Below are 27,468 nucleotides of genomic sequence, written 5' to 3'. Positions count from 1 at the left end.
CTCAAACCTTTTTCATGATGTAGTGGTAGTGATGGTAGATTTCGATTTGTTTGAATCCTACATAAAAAAAAGAATACAATTAAAAGTTAAAATCATAAAATAAATCAAGAATTAGTTAATGAAGACTTTCCAATATTTTTTTTTATTTTCTAAGTTATTTTCTAAGCTGAATTACTCGATGCATCAGAGGAAGACATTCTATAAAATTACAAAACAAAACTATAATCACATACACACAACAATCCACAATAAATCACATAAATAAAAATACAGAGAATAATATATAGAACAATTCACAGAAAATCACAAAAATTAAATCACACACATCACAAAAAACACATAAATTACAGAAATCACAAATATAAATTATAATTATAATTATAATTAATCTAACTCACAAAAATTATAACACTGCTATTGTAACTAACAAAGAATCAGAATAAAAAATTATAACATAAACACATAAATTACATAAATCACAGAATCCACAAAGAATCACATAAATAATAAAAATCAGAGTCAACATCAGAAATATAAGTTATAATTACTGTAACTCCAGGAATTATAACAAATGCTTCAGAAATCAAAATCAAAGTAAATAATGAAAATTTCAGAGTTCACACTTCACAGAACCGACTTACCCAACAGAAAAGAGGTGCAGACCAACAAAGACCAGTGAAGGCCGGTGATTTACCCGCGAGACCGGCAAAGACGCGACGACCGGTGAAGATGCGACGACAAGAAGACGCTCTGACGCGAATACGGCGAAAATGACAAACACCCTAAGACGGCGAGGACTCAAGGACGCACTCCCTGGTGCGATGAGCGTGATGGTGACCTCGAGAGGTGGCGATGAGGGACTAAAGGGGGTGGAAGGTGGTGGTGAGGGGTTGGAAGGTGGAGGTCGGCGGTGGTGACTGTGCGTGCGTTCATGAAAGGAAAGGTTGAGGGTTTGAGGATAAAAAGTCTGAAGAGTTTAAATTTTGAGAGTGACAATTATAGTTAACTTCCAATCTCATATATAGTAGGGCAATTTACGTTTTTAAATTGTTTCAACCCCAAATTTATGCAAATGCATTGTTTCAAAAATGGTTACGCAATTATGTTGTTTCACTATATTATATAAACCGCTACTGGCAGTAGCGGTTTATAATTGCACAGAAACCGCTAGAGCCTGCAGCGGATTCTGTTCAAAAAGTGTAGCATGGAAATCGCAGCAGCCCATCGCGGTTTATGTTTGAGAGAAGTTGGTCATAAACCGCTGCTGCCAGCAGCGGTTTATGTGCGTGGGGATGTGTGCGTAAACCGCTAGAGGCTATAGCGGTTTACGTTAAGTATGCATGACTATATAAACCGCTGAGCCAGCCGCGGATTATGCAATTGGAGGTTGGGAGAGGAAATTCTAGAGAGAGGAAATTCTAGAGAGAGGTCAGAGCAAGTTGAGAGGGGGTCCGAGGTATTTGAGCTGCGACTTCCGGCGGGATATCATGGCAGAAGACAGAAGAAGCATGTACCGACTGAACGGTGTTGCGCATGTTGCCGGTTCCATTGGTGACGAGGTTAGTTAATTATTTTGGCATTTTTTTAGGCTTAGCAATTTTTTAGCTAGAAAAAATGATATGAACGCAAGCACATACGGATTTTATAGATTAGTTCCTTTTAGTTTTAAAAATAGTATGAAGGTTAGAATATAAAGAATTTTTTTTTTTGGAATTTTATTGTTTAAGATTTGTAATACTTTTATAATTGTGGGTGTTATCTAATAAGTTAAGTTTGTTGTCATTTGTGCTATTGTAGTAAGTATTTTACAAATTAATTTTGCTGGTTTATTGACTACTTATTTATAGGTTTTAGGGATTAATTTGTTTACCGGTCAAAAATTTGTTGACATTTTTAAGATATGTGTTATTATTAGATAGGGAATTTCGTTATGGATTGGAGAATTTAATTGTATCCTGCATTTATTGTGCTGTTTTTTGCAGCCCACTAGGTGTATATACAGTGTGAGACGGCAACAGAATATGCCCATACATGATAGGATCATCCCGTATTTAGAGAGGGCTGGATTGTACCATTTGGCCAGGCTAAACAGCCATTGGTTCTGGTTGGATGAGCCATTGGTTAGTGCGTTCGTTGAGAGGTGGCGTCCTGAGACGCACACGTTCCACATGCCTTTTGGAGAGTGCACAGTGACATTGCAGGACGTGGCTTTTCAGCTTGGGTTGCCTGTCGATGGGGAGACTGTGAGTGGTTGCCTTGCTGTGGTCCATCCAGAGATACTTACAGAGGAGCATTCTCGCATCTGGCGAGCAGTCACTTCTTTGATATACTTTGCTGTCATTGAGTGGCATCAGGTTGATAGGGTTGTCCCACAGCTTGGTGGGAGTGCAGCATATCCCCGATGACGCTTTGAACATAGACTGGCTGCATGCTAAGGATGGAAGGGGAGGAGATAGGTGGTTCCTCCATTACTATCGGGACTGGCATTTACACTAGGGGAGCAGACTTGATGCAGTCATTTCTATTGAGCGTGTGGCAGATCCGGGTCCATCAGCGGATTACTTAGATTGGTGGTACCGCGGGGCTCATAGGTTCCTTAGCCCAGGGGCTGCATTCACGGATCCCAGGGGCACCGAGATACCTGAGGAGGCATTACAGAGAGGTTCGTCACAGGTCCCACGCAGATCACAACTTCCTCATATGCCAGATAACCGCCGTGTTGAGAGACGCCGTCGTGTTGGTCCTCGTGAGTCCGGTCGAGAGTGGCGATGGATATATGATATGCTGCACGAGGATGACGCAGGAGGGGAGGCTGCTGATGTGGGCGGTCACCGTGTTCGCCGGTCTAGTGCCAGACGTCGGGGTCATGAGGGTGCTACCCAGTTCGGTGGTGGAGTTAGTGGGACCACGGGGACTGAGACTGCAGGCGATACATTCACTCAGTCTTTTACACCTACGATGACTATGGATGTAGATGATCAGATGGGCAGTGCACACTTTTATTCAGATTTTGCTCTGCTTCGTACCACAGGTACCGAGCTTCTGTAGTATGCTGAGCTTAATCTCTGCCAATGTACTTGAAGATCGAATAAAAATACTAACCGGTTCTCTATCTGTGAATTTCACACCGTGGCGTTTGCTCTTTTGAATTTTTCCAGAGCAATGGACCAGAGCCACAAAACTATCCTCCCCATCCATTTGTGAATAACACTCCACCTCTCCACATTTGGCCCCTCCATGGTTTATATAGGAAACCCAATGACACAGAATACACGTAAACCGTTATGGCCACCAGCGGTTTATGCACGCATTTCAACAAACATAAACCACTGCTGGCAGCAGCAGTTTATGAAGAACCATAAATAAACAGAATCCGCTGCAGGCTCTAGCGATTTCTGTGCAATTATAAACCGCTACTGACAGTAGCGATTTATATAATATAATGAAACAACGTATTTGCGTAACTATTTTTAAAACAATGCGTTTGCGTAAATTTGAAGTTGAAATAATTTAAAAACATAAATTACCCTATATAATATATAATATATATATAATAGAGAGTATTTTAGACTTTTTATATATAGAGATTAAACAGTTAGTAAAAACCTCTATTTCCGTCTTTATCCCGTATGTTATACAAACTCCATCTTTATTTTTGGAGATACAAAATTGTTCCCATAACTACTCTCGGCAGCAAAATATCCGTGGATACCCACCTCGCAGGGTTTTTGCCATCCCTAAATTCTCATATACTCTATCTCAGACTATTATAATGCAGTTAAAATCCGAAAAAAGTAAATGGACAAAAACCCTAAATTTGAAAGACTACTAAGGTCAAAAGGCATGTTCATTCAGACTTGTGAGAGAAGCAATATAATAATTACTATATATTGCGAGTGCTGACACGACGGAAGAGTGAAGACCAACAACTGAACAACATAATGCACTGTGCACATACACACACAAAACACAAAAACTCCCATAACCACTAAGCATTTGACTCCCCCCCAATTTCCCTTTCTCTAAACACGGTCTTCTTCTTCTTCCCTCAGGTTTTAGGGTTTTTATTTTTCTTTCTTTCATCATCTTCCTCTCAAAGAAGAAAACATTCTACCATCCCAACGCCACCATGCATCACCCTGACTACAACCATCGTCAGCCACCGCCATTTCGCCGCCACTTCTCGAAGCCAATCGATTTTCACCCTAACCACTACCGTCCGCCGGGACCTCCAAATCCCATCGCCTTCCAGGCTCCCAATTTTGTTCTCCACCTCCGCCGCGGCCGCCGCCATCTCCGCCGCGACCTCATAAACTCGATCATCTCCCAGTGCCCTTCCAAACCACAATCTTTCTCAATTTTGCCCTATTCCTCCGACCATAACTACCACCGCCGTTCCTCGTCCACCGTCGATGCGGCGATCCTCAATTTCCTTCAGTGGGTGGACACGCTCAACGCCGTTGCGTATCTCTGGGAAACGCGACTCGACGGCATGCACGACCTAACTCCGGAGCTGAAGTCCAATGTGATGGTCCCTTCCGACGAGGACGAACTCTATTCTCGGCTACGCGCTGTCTTCGCGCGTCACGTGAAGAGTCTCATGCAAGAAGCGAAGGAATTGAAGCGTTGGGAAGGGGAGAGTGAGCGATTAACGAAGGAGATCGCGGGTATGGAGCCACAGAAGAAGAACAAACATTATCAAGTTGGGGAATTTTTTCAGATGAATGAGAATAAGAAAAGGTTTGAGGAAGAGAAAAATCTGGTGGAACGGAGGGTGAGGGAATTTCGGTGCGCCATGGAGTGCCTACTGAAGCTTCTAGAAGAGAAGGGTGGTGTTGATGAGGAAAGGAATGAAGGGGTTACTGGTAATTATTATTATCATGATTATGATTATGATGCTGTGTTTAGGTTTGATGGAAGGTTGAATTGGAAGAGGGTTCACAGTATTATTATGAGGGAGCGTCGTAGACTTGAGGAGGGTTTGCCAATTTACGCTTACCGGAGGGATATTCTTCACGACATTCATCATCAGCAGGTATCTTACTCTAGAAATTTCAGAATCAAAAGAAATGCTACATGCACAAAAAAAAAAAAAAAACATCCATCACGTATTTGTGGATACATATATTAAACTCATTTTCAATGTGTATTTTATATTATAACATTTATTCTATGTTGATTTGGTAGCTAAGAGTTTTTTTTACATAGCATAATCGTAAAAAAGAAGTGAATTTTTAAAATTTTAGTTTGCACTTATGTTTGAGGAGGACTAGGGAAAAAATAGATAAATCATAATGTGTGTATTTTTTTTTTGTGATTTTAAAATGGCAACTGCAGTTACGGAAGCCGTTTTTGTGCGGAAAATAAAGGAAAGAAAGGAGCGATTTTTGGAGCATTGGCTAGTGTAGTCTCCTGTTTCCTGTTTAGAATTTTTCGTTTGAGGAAATTACAGTCTAAAGTGAACTTGCTATTTAAAAGCGAAATTTTTGCAAATTTCAGTTTTTTATTAAAAGTTCTATACATAATTTTTTATTTTTGAGGCTTATATATCTCTTGTGATTTGGGGTTGCTCTTACTAGTGTTGTGTTTAAACAGATAACGGTATTGGTTGGAGAGACTGGTTCTGGAAAGAGTACTCAGCTGGTACAGTTTCTTGCGGATTCAGGTGTAGGAGCTGCTGAGTCGATTATATGCACCCAACCCCGAAAAATCGCTGCCAGATCATTAGCTCAAAGAGTACAGGAAGAAAGCAATGGATGTTATGAAGGCAATGCGATCAATAGTTATTCGACATTTTCATCCTTGAATGAGTTTGATTCTAAAATAACATTCATGACAGACCACTGTTTATTGCAGCATTACATGGCTGATAAGAATTTGTCTGGTGTCTCATGCATCATAGTTGATGAGGCTCATGAAAGGAGCTTAAACACTGATCTGTTGTTGGCATTGATCAAGAATTTACTCTGTAGAAGGGTTGAAATGCGGCTTATCATTATGTCTGCCACAGCTGATGCAAAGCAGCTGTCTGAATACTTCTATAGTTGTCGAATTGTTCATGTGCTCGGAAGAAGCTTTCCCGTGGATGTGAAATATGTTCCTTCTGACTATGCAGGACATTCTGAGTCTGGCATTGCCCCTTATGTTTCTGATGTTGTCAGAATGGCAATCGAGATTCACAAAACAGAGGAAGAGGGCACTATTCTTGCATTTTTGACCTCACAGATAGAAGTGGAATGGGCGTGTGACAACTTTGAAGCTCTGTCTGCAGTTGCTTTGCCCTTACATGGGAAACTTTTGCCCGGTGAGCAATTTCATGTTTTCCAGAACTATCCTGGAAAAAGGAAAGTGATATTTGCAACCAATCTTGCTGAGACATCTCTCACAATTCCTGGGGTTAAGTATGTGATAGATTCTGGTTTGATTAAAGATAGTCGATATGATCCTGGCAGTGGGATGAATGTTCTTAAGGTTTGTTGGATTAGCCAAAGCTCTGCTAATCAACGGGCCGGCCGTGCTGGGAGGACTGAACCTGGTCGGTGCTATAGATTGTACTCTGAAGCTGATTATCAGTGCATGGAACAAAATCAAGAACCTGAAATTAGAAGAGTGCATCTTGGTGTTGCAGTTTTGAGGATCCTTGCTTTAGGGGTGAAGAATGTGCAGGAGTTTGATTTTGTTGATGCTCCAAGTCAAAGCTCCATTGAGATGGCTATCCGGAATCTAATCCTCTTAGGAGTCATTCAAATGAAGAATAATGTTATTGAATTAACAAATGAAGGTAGGTACCTGGTAAGAATGGGGATCGAACCTAGGCTTGGTAAACTGATTCTTGGCTGTCTTCATCATACACTGGGTAGAGAAGGCATTGTCCTTGCTGCCTTGATGGCTAATGCTAGCAGCATATTCTGCAGAGTTGGTAGTGAAAAGGATAAGCAAAGATCTGATTGTCTTAAAATGCAATTTTGCCATTGTGATGGCGACCTCTTTACCCTTCTTTCTGTGTACAAGGAATGGGAGGGTTTGCCTCGGGAGAGGAGGAACCAGTGGTGTTGGGAAAATAGTATCAATGCCAAATCTATGAGGAGATGCCAAGACACAATTATAGAGCTAGAATCCTGTCTTGAGCGTGAACTTAACCTTGTTGTTCCCAGTTACTGGCGTTGGACACCCCAAATGCCCTCTGAATGTGATATGTATCTGAAAAGGGTTATACTGTCCTCCCTTCCTGAGAATGTAGCCATGTACTCTGGATGCAAGCAACTTGGTTATGAAGTGGCACAAACTGGACAACATGTTCAGCTTCATCCATCTTGTTCATTGCTTGTATTTGCTCAGAAACCTAGTTGGGTGGTTTTTAGTGAGCTTCTTTCACATTCTAATCAATATTTGGTCTGTGTAAGTGCTTTTGATTTTGAATCATTGCACAGCCTTGACCCTCCTCCCTTGTTCGATGTGTGCAATATGGAAAAGCGGAAATTGGAAACCAGGACATTGTCTGGTTTTTGTTGTACTCTTCTCAAGAAATTTTGTGGAAAAGGCAACGGTAATTTGATTAGTCTTGTGTCACGCATACGGAAAGTTTGTGAGGATGAACGAATTTCCATTGAAGTTAATGTTGACCACAATGACATTCAGTTATATGCCACATCACATGATATGGAAACAGCCGTTCAATATGTAAATGAGGTTTTAGAATGTGAGAAAAAGTGGTTACGTACCGAGTGTATTGAAAAATGTTTGTATCATGGGTCTGGTTTCTCACCTATAGCTTTGTTTGGCTCTGGTGCAGAAATTAAGCATTTAGAACTTGGGAAGCGTTCCCTGAGTGTTGACGTTTGTCACCCAAACACAGATGCAATTGAAGACAAACAGCTCCTGATGTTTTTGGAGAAGAATACCTCAGCAAGTGTCTGTTCTGTCCACAAGTACACATGCACTGGGAGGGATGTTGATGACAGGGAAAAGTGGGGCAGGATTACATTTCTTTCCCCGGATGCTGCTTTAAGAGCTGCTGAGCTAGATGGTGAAGAGTTTTGTGGCTCTCCTTTGAAAATTTCTCACTCACAAACAGCTTCTGGAGATAAATCATTTTTGTTTCCTGCCGTCAAAGCAAAAATCTTTTGGCCTCGTAGGCTTAGCAAGGGGGTTGCGATAGTTAAATGTGACATAAAGGATGTTGACATCATGTTGAGAGATTTCTATAACCTTTCTATAGGAGGAAGGTATGTACGGTGTGAACCTGGTAGAAAGGATGTGGATAGTGTGGTGATAAGTGGGTTTGACAAGGAGCTCTCAGATGCTGAAATTTTAGATGTAGTAAGAAATGCTACAAGTATAAGGATTTCAGACTTTTTCTTGATTAGAGGAGATGCTGTTGGGAATCCACCAGTCAGTGCCTGTGAAGAGGCGCTTCTTAAAGAAATTTCCCCCTTCATGCCCAAGAAAGATCCCCATATTAACTCTTGTCGGGTTCAAGTCTTCCAACCTGAGCCCAGGGATGTATCCATGAGAGCTTTAATCACGTTTGATGGAAGACTACATTTAGAGGCAGCAAAAGCTTTAGAGCAAATTGAGGGAAAGGTGTTGCCAGGATGTCTTTCATGGCAGAAGATAAAATGTCAGCGCGTCTTCCATAGCTCCTTGATAGTTCCTCTGCCAGTGTACCGTGTAATTAGGGAAGAATTGGAGAAAATACTTAAAAGCTTCAGTAATTTAAAGGGTATTTCATTATTTTGTATCTTTTCTTCCTTGGATGTTTGTAACCCATCTTTCTATGCCTCTTTTTGACATTCTAAGCATTTTACTCGTAAAGTACACGCTGCAACTTGATATGTTCTATGCTCTGATTTTTTTCCCTCAATTCCATTGTTCCATTGTGCTGATAGACTTTTATTTTTATTTTTATTATTTTAACCAAAAGGAATGGAGCTTTGGAACAATGGTTTAGTTGCTCCCATAAAGTCACATGTTCAAGTCCTGGAATCAGCTATTGGTTCTTGTGTCTAGGATGCCTACATTATACCCTTGGTTTGCTTCTTCCTAGGACCTTGCATAAGCCGGGACTTGTGCACTATATCCAATTTAGTTTCCTAAAATGTTCTCATCCGTAGATTTGAATATACTTACCTACTTAGATTTCCAGGGTTCTGCCTCAGAAAAGGATGACGACAAAAATGAAGTAGAAATCAGTAGTGCATTTTGATCATTGGTCCGATATGTGCATGTCTATGAATTTGATCATTTGTTCTTTATTAACATTTCATTGTTTTATCTATGTTTGCAAGTTAAATCCACTATCATTACTATGTTGCTGAGTTCCTTTAATATTGGTGTATGTATTTATTTATTTGTTTTACACTACAGTTTGAGTGCTGACAGTTATCAGTTTTGTTGGATTAAGGTGTTGAATGTAGACTGGAAAAGACTTCCAATGGCTCCCAGAGATTGAAAATTACAGCAAATGCCACACAGACAGTAGCAGAAGTTCGGAGACCTTTCGAAGAATTATCAAGAGGGAAAAGAATCGACCATGCCAGCCTCACCCCTGCAGTTGTGCAACTCTTGCTCTCTCGAGAGGGCTTTAATCTCAAAAGCTCATTGCAGCAGGAGACAGGAACTTACATTCTTATTGACAGGTACAACCTGAGTGTACGTGTGTTTGGGCCCCCAGACAAGGTTTGCTTGGCTCAGCAGAAACTGATTCAATCCCTACTCTCTTTCCATGAGGCAAAGCAATTGGAAATCCATCTGAGGGGCCGGGATCTACCTCCTGACTTAATGAAGCAGGTGGTGAAGCAATTTGGACCAGATCTTAGTGGATTGAAAGTGAAGGTACCTGGGGCAGATCTTGTACTAAACATACGCCGCCAGATAATCTATCTTCGTGGCAACAAGGAGTTGAAACAAAAAGTAGAGGAGTTCATTTTTGAGATCGTGCGTTCTAGTCATCGTGCTGTTGAGGGATTGGGCACCGGACCTAGTTGCCCAATTTGCTTGTGTGAGGTTGAGGATGGATATCTGCTTGAAGGTTGTTGTCACTTATTCTGCCGTTCATGCCTGGTGGATCAATGCGAATCTGCTATAAGAAACCAAGGTACTTTCCCGATATGTTGTGCTCGGGAGGGCTGTGGAGATCCCATTCTGGTCACAGATTTGAAGGCTCTCTTACTGGGTGACAAGTTGGAGGAACTTTTCAGGGCTTCTTTGGGATCTTTTGTGGCATCCAGTGGGGGAACATACAGATTTTGCCCGTCACCTGACTGCCCCTCCGTTTATCGAGTTGCTGATCCTGGGACAGCCGGTGAGCCATTTGTATGCGGGGCATGTTATTCAGAAACTTGTACAAGGTGCCACTTGGAGTATCATCCGTACATATCATGCGATCAATATCGGGAATTCAAGGACGACCCCGACTCATCGCTGAAGGCATGGTGCAGCGGTAAAGAACATGTTAAGCGGTGCCCATCTTGTGGGTATACAATTGAGAAGGTAGATGGTTGCAACCATATTGAGTGCAAGTGTGGGAAGCATGTGTGCTGGGTTTGCTTGGAATTCTTTGGAAGTAGTGATAATTGCTATGACCATTTGAGAAATATACACATGGCCATCATTTGAGTAATGTTGTAATTTATATACCGAGAATGCCTCATTCTAGTTTGTGCATATTGTAAATTGGCGTAGGAATGTGTACAGCTTACTTTAACTTCTTTGAATGTAAATAATAGTATTCAGTTACCAGAGCTAAATGGTAGAAGCCTCACTTTCCTTGTTCTTCGGCTTCTGTATAACGTAATAATGACGTCATTTAGCTCTAAAACAGTTCAATTGGACCGTTAGATGGCTTTACCTAAGCAATCTAGAATTACAGTTGAGTAAAGATGTATTTTCTTAGTAGATACTCCTAAACGTTTTCTTAATTTTTCATGTAGTATTTACTATTTAGTAAGATGTTTGAAAATATCTTGGATATTATATCAATACTCTCAACAGGTTTATATGAACACAAACAGAGCGCGTAACTCTTTGTTTGGCGTCTGAGAACAGTTTTAAGTATGTTAACGCAGAGTGCTACGAGCCTAAGACTATTGTTTGGCACATCAGTTTTAAGTATATGAACGCAGATAGGGAATGAGTAAATGTCCGATTTGGTTTTCGAAATTCAAAACGTTCATCAATTAAATCTTTGACTTTCGTAATGACTAATTTCGTCTCTTAAATTAAAAAATGTGAATTCTTGTTTGTCCCCGAGTGAATTGCCACTTTAACAGTGCTGATGTGTACTGTTAATTGCTAACTTGGCATTCTAACAGTATGCTAACGTAGACAAAGGTTGAGCATGGTTCAAATTGGTGTCCAGATTTGTTTTCTAATGCCCAAATCAATCCATCTTGAATAATAAAACCTTAACCTCCCATCCCAATTTTCATCATCTCTTCTCTTCTGTTCTTCGTCTTTACTGGTCAAAATATTCATTTGTATAAAAAATTCAAATAACTTGACAATTACATTGATCAGATAAGCGCTTACACAAAACAAGGCACTAGAGAGTAAACTTGTATTTTGAACTGAGCTATCACTGATGCCGCAATTGCAACATTATACTTGACAATTTCATGCTTTTCGTTGGCTTCCCAGAGCTCTGGAAATGCCTCCCTGATATTGTGGATGCTCTCTAACGCATGATCAACTCCTGTAGTTCCAACAGAAGTACCCACCTGCAATCATGTGGCAATTGAATCAGACATTTAAATGTAAAACTGTTATTTGTCGGATTATTATAGTTTTCATTGTAATGGATCATGAAGTGAATTCAAACGAGCCATAAATATGAATATCAATTTACACGAAACTCTATGGTCCATTCCACTAATCAACATGTAACACTAATGACAATAAAATTTGAATTTCCAAATGCAATTCAATCCCTTTTTATGACCCAAATAGTTCATTCATCTGTAAAGTAGTTGGGAAAGGAGTCATTCCAGTGGAAACTGGTTTGGATTTGCTGCCATCTTTAACATCATGTGTATTGATGTTGGTGGAGGGATTCAGAGTATCAACCTATTAACCTAAACATCTTCATATCATATAGAATACCAAGAGTAAAACCATATTCAATACCGAAGAAAACAACGACAACAAAAAACATCAAACTTATGAACAAATAGAAATCAAAATGGGGCTAAGGTCTCTGTATTACCTGATCCTCCTTGAGGAAGAGAGTGATTTTAGTTCCTCCCACGAGTTGCTTCGTGACTGGTATCCCTAGTCACAGTGAATAATCTACCAACCTTCCTTTTCCAAATGTACAACACACATCAACACTGTTAAGACGGCAATTTATTTAGGAATGAACGTGAATTCACATTTTTCAATTTAAGGGACGTAATTGGTCGTTTACAAAAGTCAGAGCATTTACTCAATAGGGAATGCTTAACCGTTGTTTAGAACATTATTGATTCGTGAGTCAAAAATATTTGTTCACTAGTTGCATGTGCAATCATTATATAGAAACAACTTCAATAGAAGTTGGCGAGTTTACAAGAAGTTTTTGCAAGCAAGAACAGTGGTCACTCCAATCCCCAAAGTAAGAGCCAAAGCCAGAACAAATTTTACATTTGACCTTTCTCCATCAGAGGCAGAGCCATCTTCCATCGATGATGATCCTATTGTGTCAGCGCAACAATTTACATGTTTCTTCTCCGGCCACAGCGATCGCAAGTGCAAAACTTGAAGCTCAAGCAATCTCACATGCTGCCGATACGCGAACAACTGCATAGCCTCCTCCACCAGAGCCACTGAAAGACCATCCCTTTCTTTCCTCAGAACTGCAGCCTTCTTCTCCGCTTCCCTGGCACGAGTCTGCGAAGCTCGCAGGGCCTTCAGAAGTTCAATTTTATCTCTATCATCGCCACCACCGTTTTCACCACCATAAGTACCATAATGTCTCCCATCCCGTTGTTCTTCCTCTCCTTCTTTACCCACAGCATCACAGGCCCGATTCATCGGAAACACAATGGTCTCATCCGGTCCAACAAAAACCTTGGAAGGTGGGGGAAGATCACAGTTCTGCATAAGGTCAATCCCTGCATACTTGTGATGAGAAGAAACTGTGAAAGCCGTAATAATCTCTTTCCTTGTTCTTTGATCGATCTTCTTTTCTTGGCCCCCCATTAGAAAAAGATCCAATCTTTTTGCGATGATAACGAAGAAGAGGAGGTTAAAGTGGGGGAAAGGGCAGTTACAGGGTTAATTTTTCTAAAATGTAACTGAAAATGGGAGGGTTTTTGGTGTGAAAGGAAGGGGAAAAACATGCAGTTGCGTGGAAGGAAAAAGTAGTTGGGTTTGTGAAGTTGGTTGTTGAGAGGGAAAACTGAAAAGTGTGAATCAAAAGCGACAGTAATTTTGTTGATTTTAGGAATCTGAATTGCTGTGCAAGTTTGCGTCATATTTTTGAGTTTTAAAAATTCGTTGCTTGCGCGTTTGGTCCATCTCCAATTATATGAAAATTGCAACTTGCCCTCACTCCTAGCAGGAAAAGATTCCTATGTTAATGTCTTATAAATTACAGAATTTCTTAGATATTTGTATATGTAGCTTTGTCAAGGTATCTCTAAAATGAACATAACAATTATGTGTTTATTGGATGCGATATATTGAGATAGACTATTAAATTTTATTAGATAAAAATCAAAGGCTATATTGATGGATTCTAATAAATATAGAATATCTTACATAAATAAATATTTTAATATACAATACTTTAAATGGCAATAAAATTTTTTATTTTTAAATAATTAAATAAAAAGCATATAAATACAAAAATATGAGTATTTTTTATTCAATACGATTATTTATTATGTAAGAAATTTTTATAATATTAAAATAAAATTTTAAACACTAACATAAAAAGATAAGATAAATAAAATTTTATTTTAGATTATTTGACAAATAATTAAATTATTATATTTAAAATTTATTTAATTAACTAATTTTATTAAAGATATTATTATATAATGTGCCAATGAGTTATAACACAAATGACATAGTCTCTATATATTCGTCAAAGAGGTCGCAGATTCGAGTTTTCCTATTTTTAGTAAAACAGCTATTATATAATATAATTTTTCATCAAAATATTTTAAAAATATAATTTATTTAAAATATTATATATAATACATGAAAATATCAATCTTTTAATTTTTTTAATTTAAAAAAGAATAAATAATATAATTTTAAATACATGCCTATCACATTATATATTTACTTATATTAGTAAGACCTAAACTAATCAAGCTTACATAATTAAAAATATAAAATATCAGAAAAGCTCTGCATACAAGCCATTAGGGCTTGTATGCTTTACAAGTTCATTAAGCAATAAAACAAAAAAACGCGCTGTTCCACATACGTTGTATACACGCGCTATATAAGATCCTGCGTATATCTAATTACCAAATTTAAAAGATTTGTTTCCTTCTTTGTTTTCGTTATTTTGAGATTTGATTGTTCTTCTTCTTGCGCGTCTTCCCTCCTTCTTCTCCATCGTTCTTTTCCTCTCCTTTTCTCACTGGTATGTTCTTCGTTTACGTTACTTTCCTCTCTTTGTGCAACTCGAGTTTCGTTTTCTATTTTAATTTGTTGTTTTCTGAAATCAAAGTTTGAACTCGTTTTGAAGATAATGGATCATTTAACCTCGGATTGTCAGCTGAATCCAGGCGAGGTGGATTATGAATTTGAATCTAATGAAGTTCCTGAGGTTTGATTTACATAGGATTAGTATGAATTTTCTTGCAGTAATTTGTATAGCATTGTGTAGTTGAAAAATTGCTGAACATTGACTGTGAAACTAACACGTTAACATGAATCTGTCGATTCAATATATTAGTTGTGATTAATTATTTGGAATTTATAGCAGACGCTCGGGTGTAGATCAGGTCTTTTTTGGGTGTATTTTTTCTAGAAGTGTGGGTGTATTTACACTTTACTAGTTTTTTGTTATTTTAATTGAGTTATTGTTGTTCAGGTGTATTATATCAGACATGATTGGGTGTGTTTTTAGTTTTTGACATGGTGTATTCTGCAGCCTGTGTATTTATAGTTTATGGCTTTTATTGTCATTTTAGTTGAGTTGTTGCGGTTCGGGTGTATCATATTAGACATGATTGGGTGTATTTGAATCATATCTATGGGTGTATTTATAGTTTTTGACATGGTGTATTCTGCAGCCTCTCTCTGTTGTTGATGACCAGTTTATTCCGAAGGTTGGAATGACCTTTACCACCCTTGAAGATGCTGGAAAATTTTACAGGAACTACGCCAAGGTTGCAGGTTTTTCTACAAGAGTTCGGAGCACAAATAGAAAGGGAAACGAGATTAAGAATCAATTGATTACATGTAGCAGAGAGCGAAAATGGAAATCTAAAATATCTCCGACCAAGAAGACAAATCCGACAGCCGGTTTAAACTGTCCTGCAAGAATTTATATACACACATTGAAGGATGTCGGTGCTTGGATCATTTCAAAGGTTGTGCTGGATCATTCACACCCCTGCTGTCCAAGTAAAGCAGAGATGCTCAAACAGCACAAGGAACTAAGCCTGTCCATTCGTCGTACAATAGAGAATAATGAGGAGGCCGGTATCAGACCAAGCAAAACCTACCAATCATTTGTTGCGGCTGCCGGGGGTCACCGCGAGTTAAATTTTATCGAAAAGAACGTGAGGAATTACATTACCAGGGAAGTGCGGAATATTTCCGAACAAGAAGATGCAAAGGAATTCGGAAAATATTTGTTAAGAATGAAAGAGAAGAATCAGAATTTCTTTTTTGAGCTTGAACTCGAGGAGGATCAATCGATTAAGCTGGCTTTTTGGGCCGATGCAAGAAGTAGAGCTGCCTTTGAGTATTTCGGAGACGTCATTTCATTTGACACCACCTACAATACAAACAGGTAACAAACTGCCCCTGTTTATGATGCTAAATTAATGTATTTTTATGAATCTGCAGCAGAGGTGTATATTGGCTGTTTTTTGGGTGTATACGAAGCATGTGTTGGGGTGTACCTAATGATTTTGTATTCTGCACTATGGTAATTTGTTTTCAGGTATAATTTGGTCTGTGGTTCTTTTGTCGGGGTGAATCACCACGGTCAGTCAACACTTCTCGGATGCTCTTTGATGAAAAACGAAGAAATTGAATCATTCAAATGGTTATTTAAATGTTGGCTTCGTTGCATGGGAGGAAACGCTCCGAAAGGGTTTCTCACCGATTAATGCGCATCAATGAAAAGGGCTTTAGAGGCCTGTATGCCAACAATAATTCACCGTTGGTGTATTTGGCACATCATGAAGAAGATTCCAAGCAAATTAAACGGGTACAAGGGACATGCAGATATTGAACGAGAAATGAGCCAAATTGTTTTTAACTCTCATAGCAAAGACTCATTCGATAGGAATTGGAACCATTTTCTGCTGAATTTTGGTCTTGTGGACAACAAGTGGCTTTCAGGTAATGTCTTTTTAAAATCTGCAGCAGAGGTGTAAATTGCATGTTTTTTCGGGTGTATTTATAGTTTGTGTTTGGGTGTATTATGCAGATCTGTATGAAGACCGTCATATATGGGTTCCTATCTATCTGGATCACCACTTCTGGGCAGGGATGAGAAGCATACAAAGGAGCGAGAGCATGCATTCATTTTTTAACAAGTTTATCACCCGGAACAGCTCGCTTATTTAGTTCTTCAAACAATACAATAATTGCCTCGGAAGCAGGGAGCAAGCAGAGAGAGAATCAGATGCTGCAGATTTTCATACGGTCATACCGTGTGCAACCAAATCCTCCATTGAAGCTCAGTTTCAAGATGTGTACACTCATCAAAAGTTTAGGGAAGTCCAAGCGCAATTCAGAGGAAAGGCAAATTGCATCACCAGATTAACGAATTCCGCTCTAGGCTATTCAGTATACGAAGTCGGAGAACAAGTTTCCAGCTCAATATTCAACAAGTTTGTGGTTACTTACGACTCAGTTGCAGCCGAGGTAAAATGCCAATGCTTATTATTCGAGTCGAGAGGGATACTCTGTCGTCACGCACTAAGCGTGTTAAGCTTTGAACAAGTAAGCCAAGTGTCACCTAGATATATACTGGAACGATGGAGCAAGAAGGTAAAGAGGCGACACACACACATCAAGAGCAGCCACGACGAGCCACTGATGGAGCAAGAAGCAAGAGGTTTGACCAATTGGTTTTTCGTTCGCAAAATATTTGCGAATTTGCATCCGAATCGGAGGAGATGACTGCATTTCTGCACCGTGCGTACGATAACGTCATGGCTGGATGGAATCATTAAAAGCCAAAAGGAAAGGGACATCTTCTTTATCCCACGAAGATGTCAACTTGGAATCCGTTAACGAGCTTCAAAGCCCGCCAAGGATCCAAACAAGAGGACGTCCAAAAAATAGGCTAGGTTCAAAGTTGGACAAACAGATTGCAAATGCCGCAAAGAAGAAGAAAACGAAAGTTTTAAGCGAGGTAAAAGTAATGTTCTTTAAATTTGTGGTGATTGAGTTTATTTTTCTCGTTAATAGTTTAGCTAATATGTGACTGTTATATTCAGATAAACCTGTTTGATGCTGCATCAGTGGTGCATTCAAATAATAGGCAATATCAAGGACATGTTATGAATTATCAGTTTACGGTACCAGCAGCAGTGGATAACTCTTTGGGTGTATAGTCTTACAGAATATGGGTGTAAAAGCACTGTTTCGCTTGGGTGTATTTTTGTGAATTCACATTTTACATTTTAAGTGTTTAGGGTTCAGGGTTTTAGTCTCAAAGCATCATGGGGGGATAGATTTCAGGGTGTATGTTCAACTTTAGTTGGGTTTAAAAAATCGCAGGTTATGGGTGTATATTTGATTTGATGTTTTTCTTCATATTTTGATACCTGTAATTCATACATTTTGAATACAGCACAGACAGTTTAACAGCACATAGAGTTTGGGTGTATATTTTAAGAAATCTTAGGTGTATATTAAACCCCCCGTTGGGTGTAAATTTTATAATCTGTCTTTAGATCTGCCTTGATGTTTTCCTTCATATTTAACCACATGTAATACAACTTTTGAATACAGCACAGACAGTTTAACAGCACATATAGTTTAACTATGGAAAAAAATTTCATTGAATAGAAGTTGTTTATAAATGGCAATTTTTTACAGTATTTGTTCAATTTACAAACTAGCTAGTAGTTGGATTACTCATTTTCTATATCAGTAGAATTTATCTGACAAAACGGACTCAATAATACGGAGTATGGCTTCGACAGTCTTATTGCATTACTCGCTCTAATTGCTTCATCTCTCTCTTTACTCATTTCATTGAATAGTATCCGCGAAGCATACTCCGCTCTATAGTGGTCCACCTCATCCTACAATTAAAAAGTATATTCTGTTTAAACACCAATATTAATTCATTAAAGTAATACAGAGTTATATAGTTCTAAAGACAGTTACCTGTTTTCAATTATTCCATTCATACTTCCCCTTTTTAATGTTTTCCGGCTCAATTAACTCAAGCCACTACATAACATAGATAGCGCAGTCATATCTGAAAATGAAGAAAATAAATTACAAATCTCATTTAGGAAAGTTTGATGTTCAGAGTCACAAATTTATACGTTGATTTTTGGCCTGATATTTTGACGTATGATGCTTTAATTTCCTTCTCCTTCTCGCCTTTCTTCAGAGGTTCCCCGCCAACATATGCTCTCATTCTTGAAATTACATATCCCTTAAATACCAAAACAAATCAGTAATACACCCGAATGAAATACACCCAAATGAATGCACAAGATACAACCAACTGAATAAACAACATACACCCAACTTGATCAACAAAATACACCCAAATGGTTCCACAAAATACACCCAAAGGAGAACACAGAGCCAACTTACAGTGAATTTATTAAGCTTCTTTCTCTGATCGCTTGGAGCTTTCTTGTGTAGCGGGTCAAGTATATGAAATCTCCGCTTTCTTGTATCAATCACGCATAACCACCAATGGTCCGCGTGACAAACAGGTGCAAAAATCTGAAGGATTGCCATATTTCAACAGTGTGTTATTTTATTTGGCATATAAGTAAAGAACGATACTAACAAATTTTACAAATGAAAACTTACATATGGATGCGAAGTTAATTTTTTTGCATCTATGAAGGGAATAAAACTTGGGTAGTCTTTCACCCTGAACTCTTTATTGGTTTTAGGTGATATGAATTCCCCGTTTGGGTGCTTCGAAATGGCCATGTTTTGCAACAATTGTGAAATAACAAATATAATACTGAAAATACACCCAAGTGAATACTATAAATACACCCAAATGAATACACAATTTACACCCAATTGAACTTAAAAACTACACCCAAATGAATACAGAAAATACACCCAAAATGCGTAGAAGTAACACTTACCATAATATCGGGGGGGGGGAGACAGTATATTTGTTCTTGAAACCTTTTATCATTTGTCTGGTTCAGGATGAGGCACATGGCAGATACAATCTAGAAATATATGCCAAAATCAATTTATATTAATAAATATTGCAGTAAACTTTGGTGTAAAAACATTAGTGTTATTCTAATATTACCTCAGCTTCTATATAAGTTGCTGGCTGGAGTGATGCAGTGTGCATTTTTGTCAAAATGTATTTATCTTGGGCCATCAAAGTGCACATGTTTTCATACTCGTTAGTTCTGCCATCTGCGTATGTCTTCACTCGCGTCCCCCAAATGTAGCACTTCTGTTTCATATCATCCGTATTCTCATTTATCCCCGCAGGAGTTTCAAACCTCCCAGAACTTTCTCCCCCAGTCTCCCTTTGAATTTGTGGACTTTTAATTTCTTCTTTTGCTGCATTTCTTGCTTTTTTTGTACCAAATCGTCTAATTGTTCTAGCAAATTTGCAGTTTCTGGAGATTTTGCCTTTTCTGTCTCCTGCGTTGACGCTCCCTCCTGGCTTGAATCAGTCAAGCCAAGGCTGAATGATGGCACTGGATCTGTTTTAGGAACATAGGATGCTGTCCGTGCCATCATCATCAGGGCAGCAACGTCTTCTGTGGCTGGATGACTGCGTCATCATGTATAACGTATTATAAGAGTAAGAATATACAAATCATAAGAAAAGATTGATTTTAGTCTGATGAACTTACATTTTAGATGGAGCTGGGGGAAGCGTGGGTGTGGTTTCTTGAAGTTGTTGAGGGGGTTCATGAGTGCTGCACAGTTACACAAAATTAATCATGGCGTAAAAAAAACTACTCAGGAACAATATACACCCAAACTGTTAGCAAATATACACCCGAACTGTAACCCAATATACACCCAAACTCTAAACAAATATTCACCCAATACTATTTCTTACGTTTCTGTAGTTCCTTCAATCTGTAGCAGAGGGGTTGGTTCAAAATCTGACTCAGGTGTTTCTTGAAGTTCCGGCACAGTGGTTGTTTGGGACGCCGGCACAAAAACTTGAATTGGGACTCTAAACAAGAAGAAAAATGAAAGGTTAACAATGCCTTTCAAAATAATAAGGTAATAAGGTTGAAATATTCTTCAAAAACTCACATTACAAGCGCATCCGACGGTGTCTGTTCCCTCACAACCATCATATTCGAATCAGCCGGCTCACTGGCTGATTGTTGAACCGGACTCAACCTAAAATACACCCAAAGAAAGTCAAAAAATACACCCGAACAATTCAAAAAGAAGACAGGCTTTGTTTTTTGAGAACTTACATACTTGCAGTTTTTGCTTTTTTTTTCCTGCTTTTTTTTCTTGAATAAAATAATAAAGGGCTTTTTTTCTAAAAAAAATATATACAGAATTAGAAGTAGAAGGTAATAGAAGAACAAAAGTAACGGTTATTTGAAAGAGAAATTACATGCTCTCTGACGGCTGGTTTACACTATCTGTTCTGTGCGTCCTTGAGAGGAAGGATCATCACTTCCCAAGTTCACAGCCGGTATTCTAAATAGATTTCATGTTATTCAGACAAAATAAGAGACAAGTATTAAATACACCCAAATGAATGCACAAGATACAATGAACTGAATGGACAATATACACCCAAGACAACAAACGAAATATTCCAACTTAATAAACAACATATACCCAACTTGATCCACAAAATACACCCAAATGGTTCCACAAAATACACCCAAACCATGATAACAAGATTTTATTAAATAAAGCTTCTTACGTTTCAGAGGAGGCATAGCGACCTTCTGTCGATCGCAGGTCAGCTTCGTTTTCCCTGCGAAACAAGAAACAATTATTAGGAAAGAAAACACACCAAAATCTGAAATAGACAGCTCAGCAAGACATACCCCTCTGCAGCAGATTTATCAACGTTTTCCCTTAGCAATTCATCTAGCTCTTCACTTGATATTTCATATCTCTCACTACATTCATAAAAGAAGATGTTAACAAAAATAATTACGATGATAGACGGTAATATAGCTTACGAGGTACTGTACCCATCAAAGTATTGATATTCTTCAGGAGGTGAATCCTCCACAACAACTTTTTTCTTTTTTGGTTGTGTTCTGGGTGGAAAAAAAAGAGTACCAATCAGAAATAAAAAATTAATTTTATCACAGAATATTATCCAAAGAAGTGCTTACTTTTTTGGTGTTGTTTTTGTCTTTTTCTTTTTCTTTTCCTTCTCCACCGGTGATGATTCTTCGCTCCTATAAGTTAATAATAGACACTTCAGTTAATACACGAAATCTTTATAATGAAGCCAAAAGAAAGGAGTAATAATTTCAGAACATTACTCATCACTTGATTCAGATTCAGATTCTGAATCAGAATCTGACTCCTCTTGACTCTTCTTTCTTTTTCTGGAGTCTATTCTAGAAGGCAAAAAATCATTATTTAGAACATACTAAAAATACACCCAAATGAATGCACAAGATACACCCAACTGAATATACAATATACACCCAACGCAGCAAACGAAACACACCCAGCTTAATAAACTACATACACCCAACGTAATCAACAAAATACACCCAACTCGAAAAAGAAATTACACCCAAGTATGGTACTTACTTTTTCCCCTTTTTGCTAGGGTGTTTTCTTCCTGAATCCTCTGAGTCTTCTTGAGTCTCAGACTCAGAGGTAGAACTGTCACTGTCAGTAGTTGTTTCTGTCTCCGAAGACGATGTTGAACTCGCTTTCCTTTTTTTGTTTTTTTTATTTCTTTTTATTTCTTTTTTTTTCATTTTTTCTCTTGTCTCCGCCATCTTCACAATCCCCTGAAACATTAGATATTTTAGTTAGCAGTATTCAGGTAAATAAAATACATCCAACATATTATGTTTACTTACCAAAATTTCCTCTCTTTCTGCAGTCATTCTTTCCACCAACTGCTCCTTACTCCAGTTGGCAATCCATAGTTTTGGTGGTCTTTCAGCCCTCTTCTTCCCTTTGTTTTTTGAAAGATGAAAGTAAATTATCATCAGGGCAAAGAGGCAGCCATCAATTGCCTTCTTCTTTTTCTCCTTGTAGTCTTTGATGCCCTTGACGATGAAGGTCAAAACATGCCCCCCCAGTTTCGCTCCGTGATGATGTCCATCTGAAAAATTGGGGCAGGTGGATAGGCAAGATTTTGTTTATCGTCGTTGGCAAAAGGAACGCCATCTGTATATAGAGGATGAATATCCTCTTGAACATAAAGCGTTCCTCTTCGTTACCAACGCCGATTTCCATCATCTCATCGGTAAGACTTTTGAGGGTCTTACCCTGGAATCTTCTAAAAATTATTTTATCATCCTCAGAAAGTTTCTTATAGTCAACTTTCTCAGGAAATAGATCTCCTACAAAAAGGAAAACAACAAAGTATCAAAGTCAGTTCAAATATACCCAAGCATCAACTTAATATACACCTATAATTTTGAGCTAGTTACCTGTTGCATTGATGCCAAGCGCATGACCTATCTTTCTTGGAGTTATTTTGAAAGAACCATATCCTGTTTCCAGTCTGTTCTCCCCAAGTTTGAAGTTGTTTGCCAGCTCCCTTAACAGTTGGTGATGCACCCTTAGTGGTGGGATGTGCATCAACCCACCGAATCCGAGATCCCTCACAATTGCCTTCTTCTCCTCACTCATGTTTCTGAATTTATCACTTAGGAGATATGTGGCACACTTAAGGTCTTTTGTTTGGTTTCTTGCTGCCATTTTCTCTGAAACGAAAAATACACCCAAAGATATCAGTAAGATACACCCATATATATGAGTCAGATACACCCATTAATAACAGTAAGATACACCCATTGATAACAGTAAGATACACCCATATATATGAGTCAGATACACCCATTAATAACAGTAAGATACACCCATTGATAACAGTGAGATACACCCATAGATATGATTCAGATACATCCATATATATCAGTCAGATATCACTCAAACATACTTCAATATCAAGCAACATTACAAGGTCAAGCAGTATACACCCCCCAATATACGGAATATACCCCCAAAAATCAGTTACCAGAAGATCTAGAACAACAAGAATAACAGGAGAACTTAGAACAACAACGTAGAAGAATAGTGTAACAAATAAGAAAGAATAACAGTATACCCTAGAACAATGACGTAGAAGAAAAGTAAAACCTAGTTCGTAATCTGGAAAATATACAGGAATCTTAATGAACTTACCTTGAGTATTGTTGCTTTGTTTTCTCTTCAGATTCTTCATGGAGAGTTTGATGGTGTGTTGATGGAGGTTTCGAAGGTTAGCGACGACTTGTATATTTTGAACTTCGATTTTCGCTCGAAAATAGAAGGGTTGCTTTGTTTTCGAATCGCTTTGAGAAGTGGAAGAGTTTGCCATTACTCGTAGCGTACGTAACCGTTTGAGTGGCGAGCGCGTGAATGTGACACTCCATTCAATCCGTCTTCATGCGCGTGAGTTGTATTTGGGCTGGGCCAACTTGTAAACTTGTAAGCTTGTATGTGTAGCAGGCTCGATAAAATATATAAATAAAAAATAAATAAATATTTTTTATTTATTAAAATTAATTATTATGTAAATTATTTTATAATGTTAAAAAATTATTTTCTATTTATATATATTTTGATAATTTCTTATTTTTAATTTTAAATTAAAAAATATTATTTCAATTTTATCATCACTTTTTAAGCATTGATAATATATATATATATATATATATATCTCCAATTTTTTTATTATATAGAAATACTTATATCAAGTAATCCATCAAATTAATTTTTATGTGAATAACGAAATTCAAACTCTTAAGACTAATAAAATTCGAGAGTACGTTTCTTATATAACTTTTTGGAGTATTATTGGTTACAAACTTACAACAATATTCTCTTTCTTTTATATTTTGTTTTTAGTCTTTTCCAAATGCAATATGTGGTCGAATTAGAGAAGAAAAAATTTAACTAAAATAATAAAAAATGCTTAAAAATAATAAAAATAAAAAATATCTTATTATAAATATATAATTTTAAATATTTTATATATAAAATTATAAATATTAAATTTAAAAAATAATTTTAAATTATTATTTTTATAATATTACTACAAAATAAATATGAATAAGAAAAATTAAAAGAGAGGATTATGAAGTAGCATATATATTAAAAAGACTAAAGAGTAAAAGAATATATACTAATTCTTATAATATATATATACGTAGTTGATATATATTATTTATTTAGTTTTTTTTAAAAAAATTAAAAAAATAATATTTTCATATATTATATATAATATTTTAAATAAACTATATTTTAATAAATATTTGATAAAAAATTATATTATATAATAATATTTTCATGTATTATATTCAATTATTCACAACTAATGAAAAAAGATATGCGAGTGTCTTCTCTGTTGCAATAATTATTTTTTTATTAATTTGAGACACGCAAATTTTAATTTAATTCTTAAAGTTTTAATTATTTAGTCTTTAAATTTTACAAACATAATTTATGTTAGTCTCTGAAATAATTTTTAACATATAGACATTAATAAAATGTTGACTTAGACGGTCGGATGTCACGCTAAATTCTGTAAAATAACATCATTTTAATTTTTGTATTCAAATAGCCTAAAAAAATATAAGGGGCATTTATTCAAAATGTTCCTCCTAAAACAAATGACACAGTATCGTTTTTGGCTATTTAAGTGCCAAAACAAAAAGGTATTATTTTACAAGTACATCTAATGATCTATATCAATGTTTTATTGACGTTTGTTTGTGTGTCGAAAATTATTTCAAAAAATAATGTGAATCACATTTACAAGATTTTGTGATTAAATAAAAAATAATTAAAATCTATTTACTAATTAATATACTAAAATTGGATTTTTTCCTAACTAATAGAAGTGAGGTGTCAATTCCTCATGAATCCATTTTTCCGCCAAAATGAATACACTATTTTCTCTTCTAAGATTATTTTAGAAAAATATATTTATTATAATTATATTATAATTAGTATTTTAGTAATAATGTATAATTATACTAATTTAGGAAGATATCTTTATTATGGTTATATAAAATCAATATTTACTGCATTATTAAACTACTTATCAATGCATTAGAAATATTTTTAATCATTTTAATAATAATAATAATAATAATAATAATAATAATAATAATAATAATATGATATGATAATTATATCATAATGACACCGGTTATTAATAACCAATTTATATTTCTCCAAATAAATTTATTTTAAAAAATATCTTTATTATAATTATATTATAAGATTACAATTAGTATTTAATGAATAATACATAATTATACTAATTTTAGAAAATATCTTTATTATAATTATATAAAATCAATAATTAATGTATTATTAAACTAATTATCACTCAAAAATATTTTTAATCATTTTAATTATATAAATTTTAATTATATTGATACAATTCTAATTCTTATTCATTATCCAATAATTTTATTAATGCCAAGTTGTTACCTTAATGGTGATCTATTTATAATAATAATAATAATAATAATAATAATAATAATAATATATTATTATTATTATTATTATTATTATTATTATTATTATTATTATTATTATTATTATTATGATATGAAATTGCCCTGGTTACTTTATTGATGATAAAAAACAATGATTCTAATCATGATATGATATGATATGATATGATATGATATGATATGATATGATAAAATCATATAATTTTAATAAAACAAATATACAATATATAACTAACGTAAATAATAAAAAATTATCTTAATAATAACTAATTTTCATATTTAATTTTTGTTATATATTGTTTATTTATTAACAGGTCAAACATCAATTTAGAATTGATGGAAACAGAAATTGTTTCATCCTTAAAAGTCATGATGGATGAAAATAATGTCCTAGCAAAGGCATTTCGTTTAGTCCCGGGATAGATACCAAATTGATGTCTTCGCTTATGTTAAGTTACGGTTAATAACTAGAAAAAATACTGATGCAAGGACATATAATCTGCCAACAGCATCTGAAGTTGCTGCACTGATAGTTGGAGATATTGACGAGAGCGTGGTTAATAGGGATATAATAATTGAGACAAAGTCAAGAATGTTACAGAGGATAGAAGTAGTACATCCAATGTACCTTAATCGAGTTAAACCTCAAAATGGTTCATGAGATTGGCGTTTTGCACTAAAATCATCCCTGAGATTACAATTGCACCAATTACGTCTCTGAGATTGAAAAAATGCACCATATTAGTCCCTGACCTATTTTTCATTAACGACGTGATGACATGGCATGATGACGTGGACTGTAAGTGACACGTGTCACTTTATGATTTGGCCATGTGTAATGGTATGATGATGTGGTGACCAGTGACACGTGGCATACTGACGTGGATGGTTGTGCCACGTGTCACAATATTATTTGGCCATGTGTCGTAACAGTATTCGTCCACGTGTCATCCATTATGTCATTGTTGTATATGCACCAAATTAGTCCCTCACTTTGTATTAAGTGACTCATTTTAGTCCCTGAAATTGAATGTAGTGCACCAAACTAATCCCTTCATCAGTTTTTTCTCATTTTTTTTAAATTTAAAATTTTAATATCTTGGATACACTAATTTTAGTTCTATTTTTTCATATATCGTTTAAATACAAGTGCTTTCATAAAAAAATTTTAAGATTTTAGTTTTAATTATATAATTCTTTTTAATAATTTAACATTGGTAAATTTTGTAATATATAAGTATGTTATTATAAAAAAATAATTATATGATTAATTAGACACATTTTTTTCATAAAAAAATATGTGTTTTAACAAGAAATTAATAATTAAAATAAACATTTTTTTAGTGAAATACACGTTTTCGTTATGTATAAATGAACTAGATTGAAGGACTTCAAGTACTCTCACTACCATCTTTGA

General features: G+C 36.3%; 2 protein-coding genes across 2 annotated transcripts; one reads left to right on the top strand and one right to left on the bottom strand.

Annotated features, from left to right (window-relative positions):
* Window positions 1-3,776: 3,776 nt before the first annotated feature.
* On the top strand, window positions 3,777-10,900 carry LOC112715148 (ATP-dependent RNA helicase DEAH12, chloroplastic). Its single transcript, XM_025766910.3, has 3 exons — window positions 3,777-5,035; window positions 5,596-8,722; window positions 9,404-10,900. The coding sequence occupies exons 1-3, from the start codon at window positions 4,130-4,132 to the stop codon at window positions 10,615-10,617; spliced, it is 5,247 nt and encodes a 1,748-aa protein (XP_025622695.1). The 5' UTR covers window positions 3,777-4,129; the 3' UTR covers window positions 10,618-10,900.
* Window positions 10,901-12,478: 1,578 nt separating this feature from the next.
* On the bottom strand, window positions 12,479-13,432 carry LOC112715146 (uncharacterized). Its single transcript, XM_025766909.3, has one exon. The coding sequence runs from the start codon at window positions 13,174-13,176 to the stop codon at window positions 12,541-12,543; it is 636 nt and encodes a 211-aa protein (XP_025622694.1). The 5' UTR covers window positions 13,177-13,432; the 3' UTR covers window positions 12,479-12,540.
* Window positions 13,433-27,468: the final 14,036 nt, after the last annotated feature.

Source organism: Arachis hypogaea, chromosome 10, assembly GCF_003086295.3.
Source record: "Arachis hypogaea cultivar Tifrunner chromosome 10, arahy.Tifrunner.gnm2.J5K5, whole genome shotgun sequence".
Classification (NCBI taxonomy): domain Eukaryota; kingdom Viridiplantae; phylum Streptophyta; class Magnoliopsida; order Fabales; family Fabaceae; genus Arachis; species Arachis hypogaea.
Note: the sequence above shows the minus strand (reverse complement) of the source record. Positions and strands in the feature narration are given on the sequence as shown.

Bases quoted from the DNA above. Each gene is read 5' to 3' on its own strand.
- LOC112715148 (XM_025766910.3), top strand. From the start codon at position 4,130: ATGCATCACCCTGACTACAACCATCGTCAGCCACCGCCATTTCGCCGC. The intron at 5,036-5,595 runs GTATCTTACTCT...GTGTTTAAACAG, and splicing joins ACGACATTCATCATCAGCAG to ATAACGGTATTGGTTGGAGA. The intron at 8,723-9,403 runs GTATTTCATTAT...TGTTGGATTAAG, and splicing joins AAGCTTCAGTAATTTAAAGG to GTGTTGAATGTAGACTGGAA.
- LOC112715146 (XM_025766909.3), bottom strand. From the start codon at position 13,176: ATGGGGGGCCAAGAAAAGAAGATCGATCAAAGAACAAGGAAAGAGATT.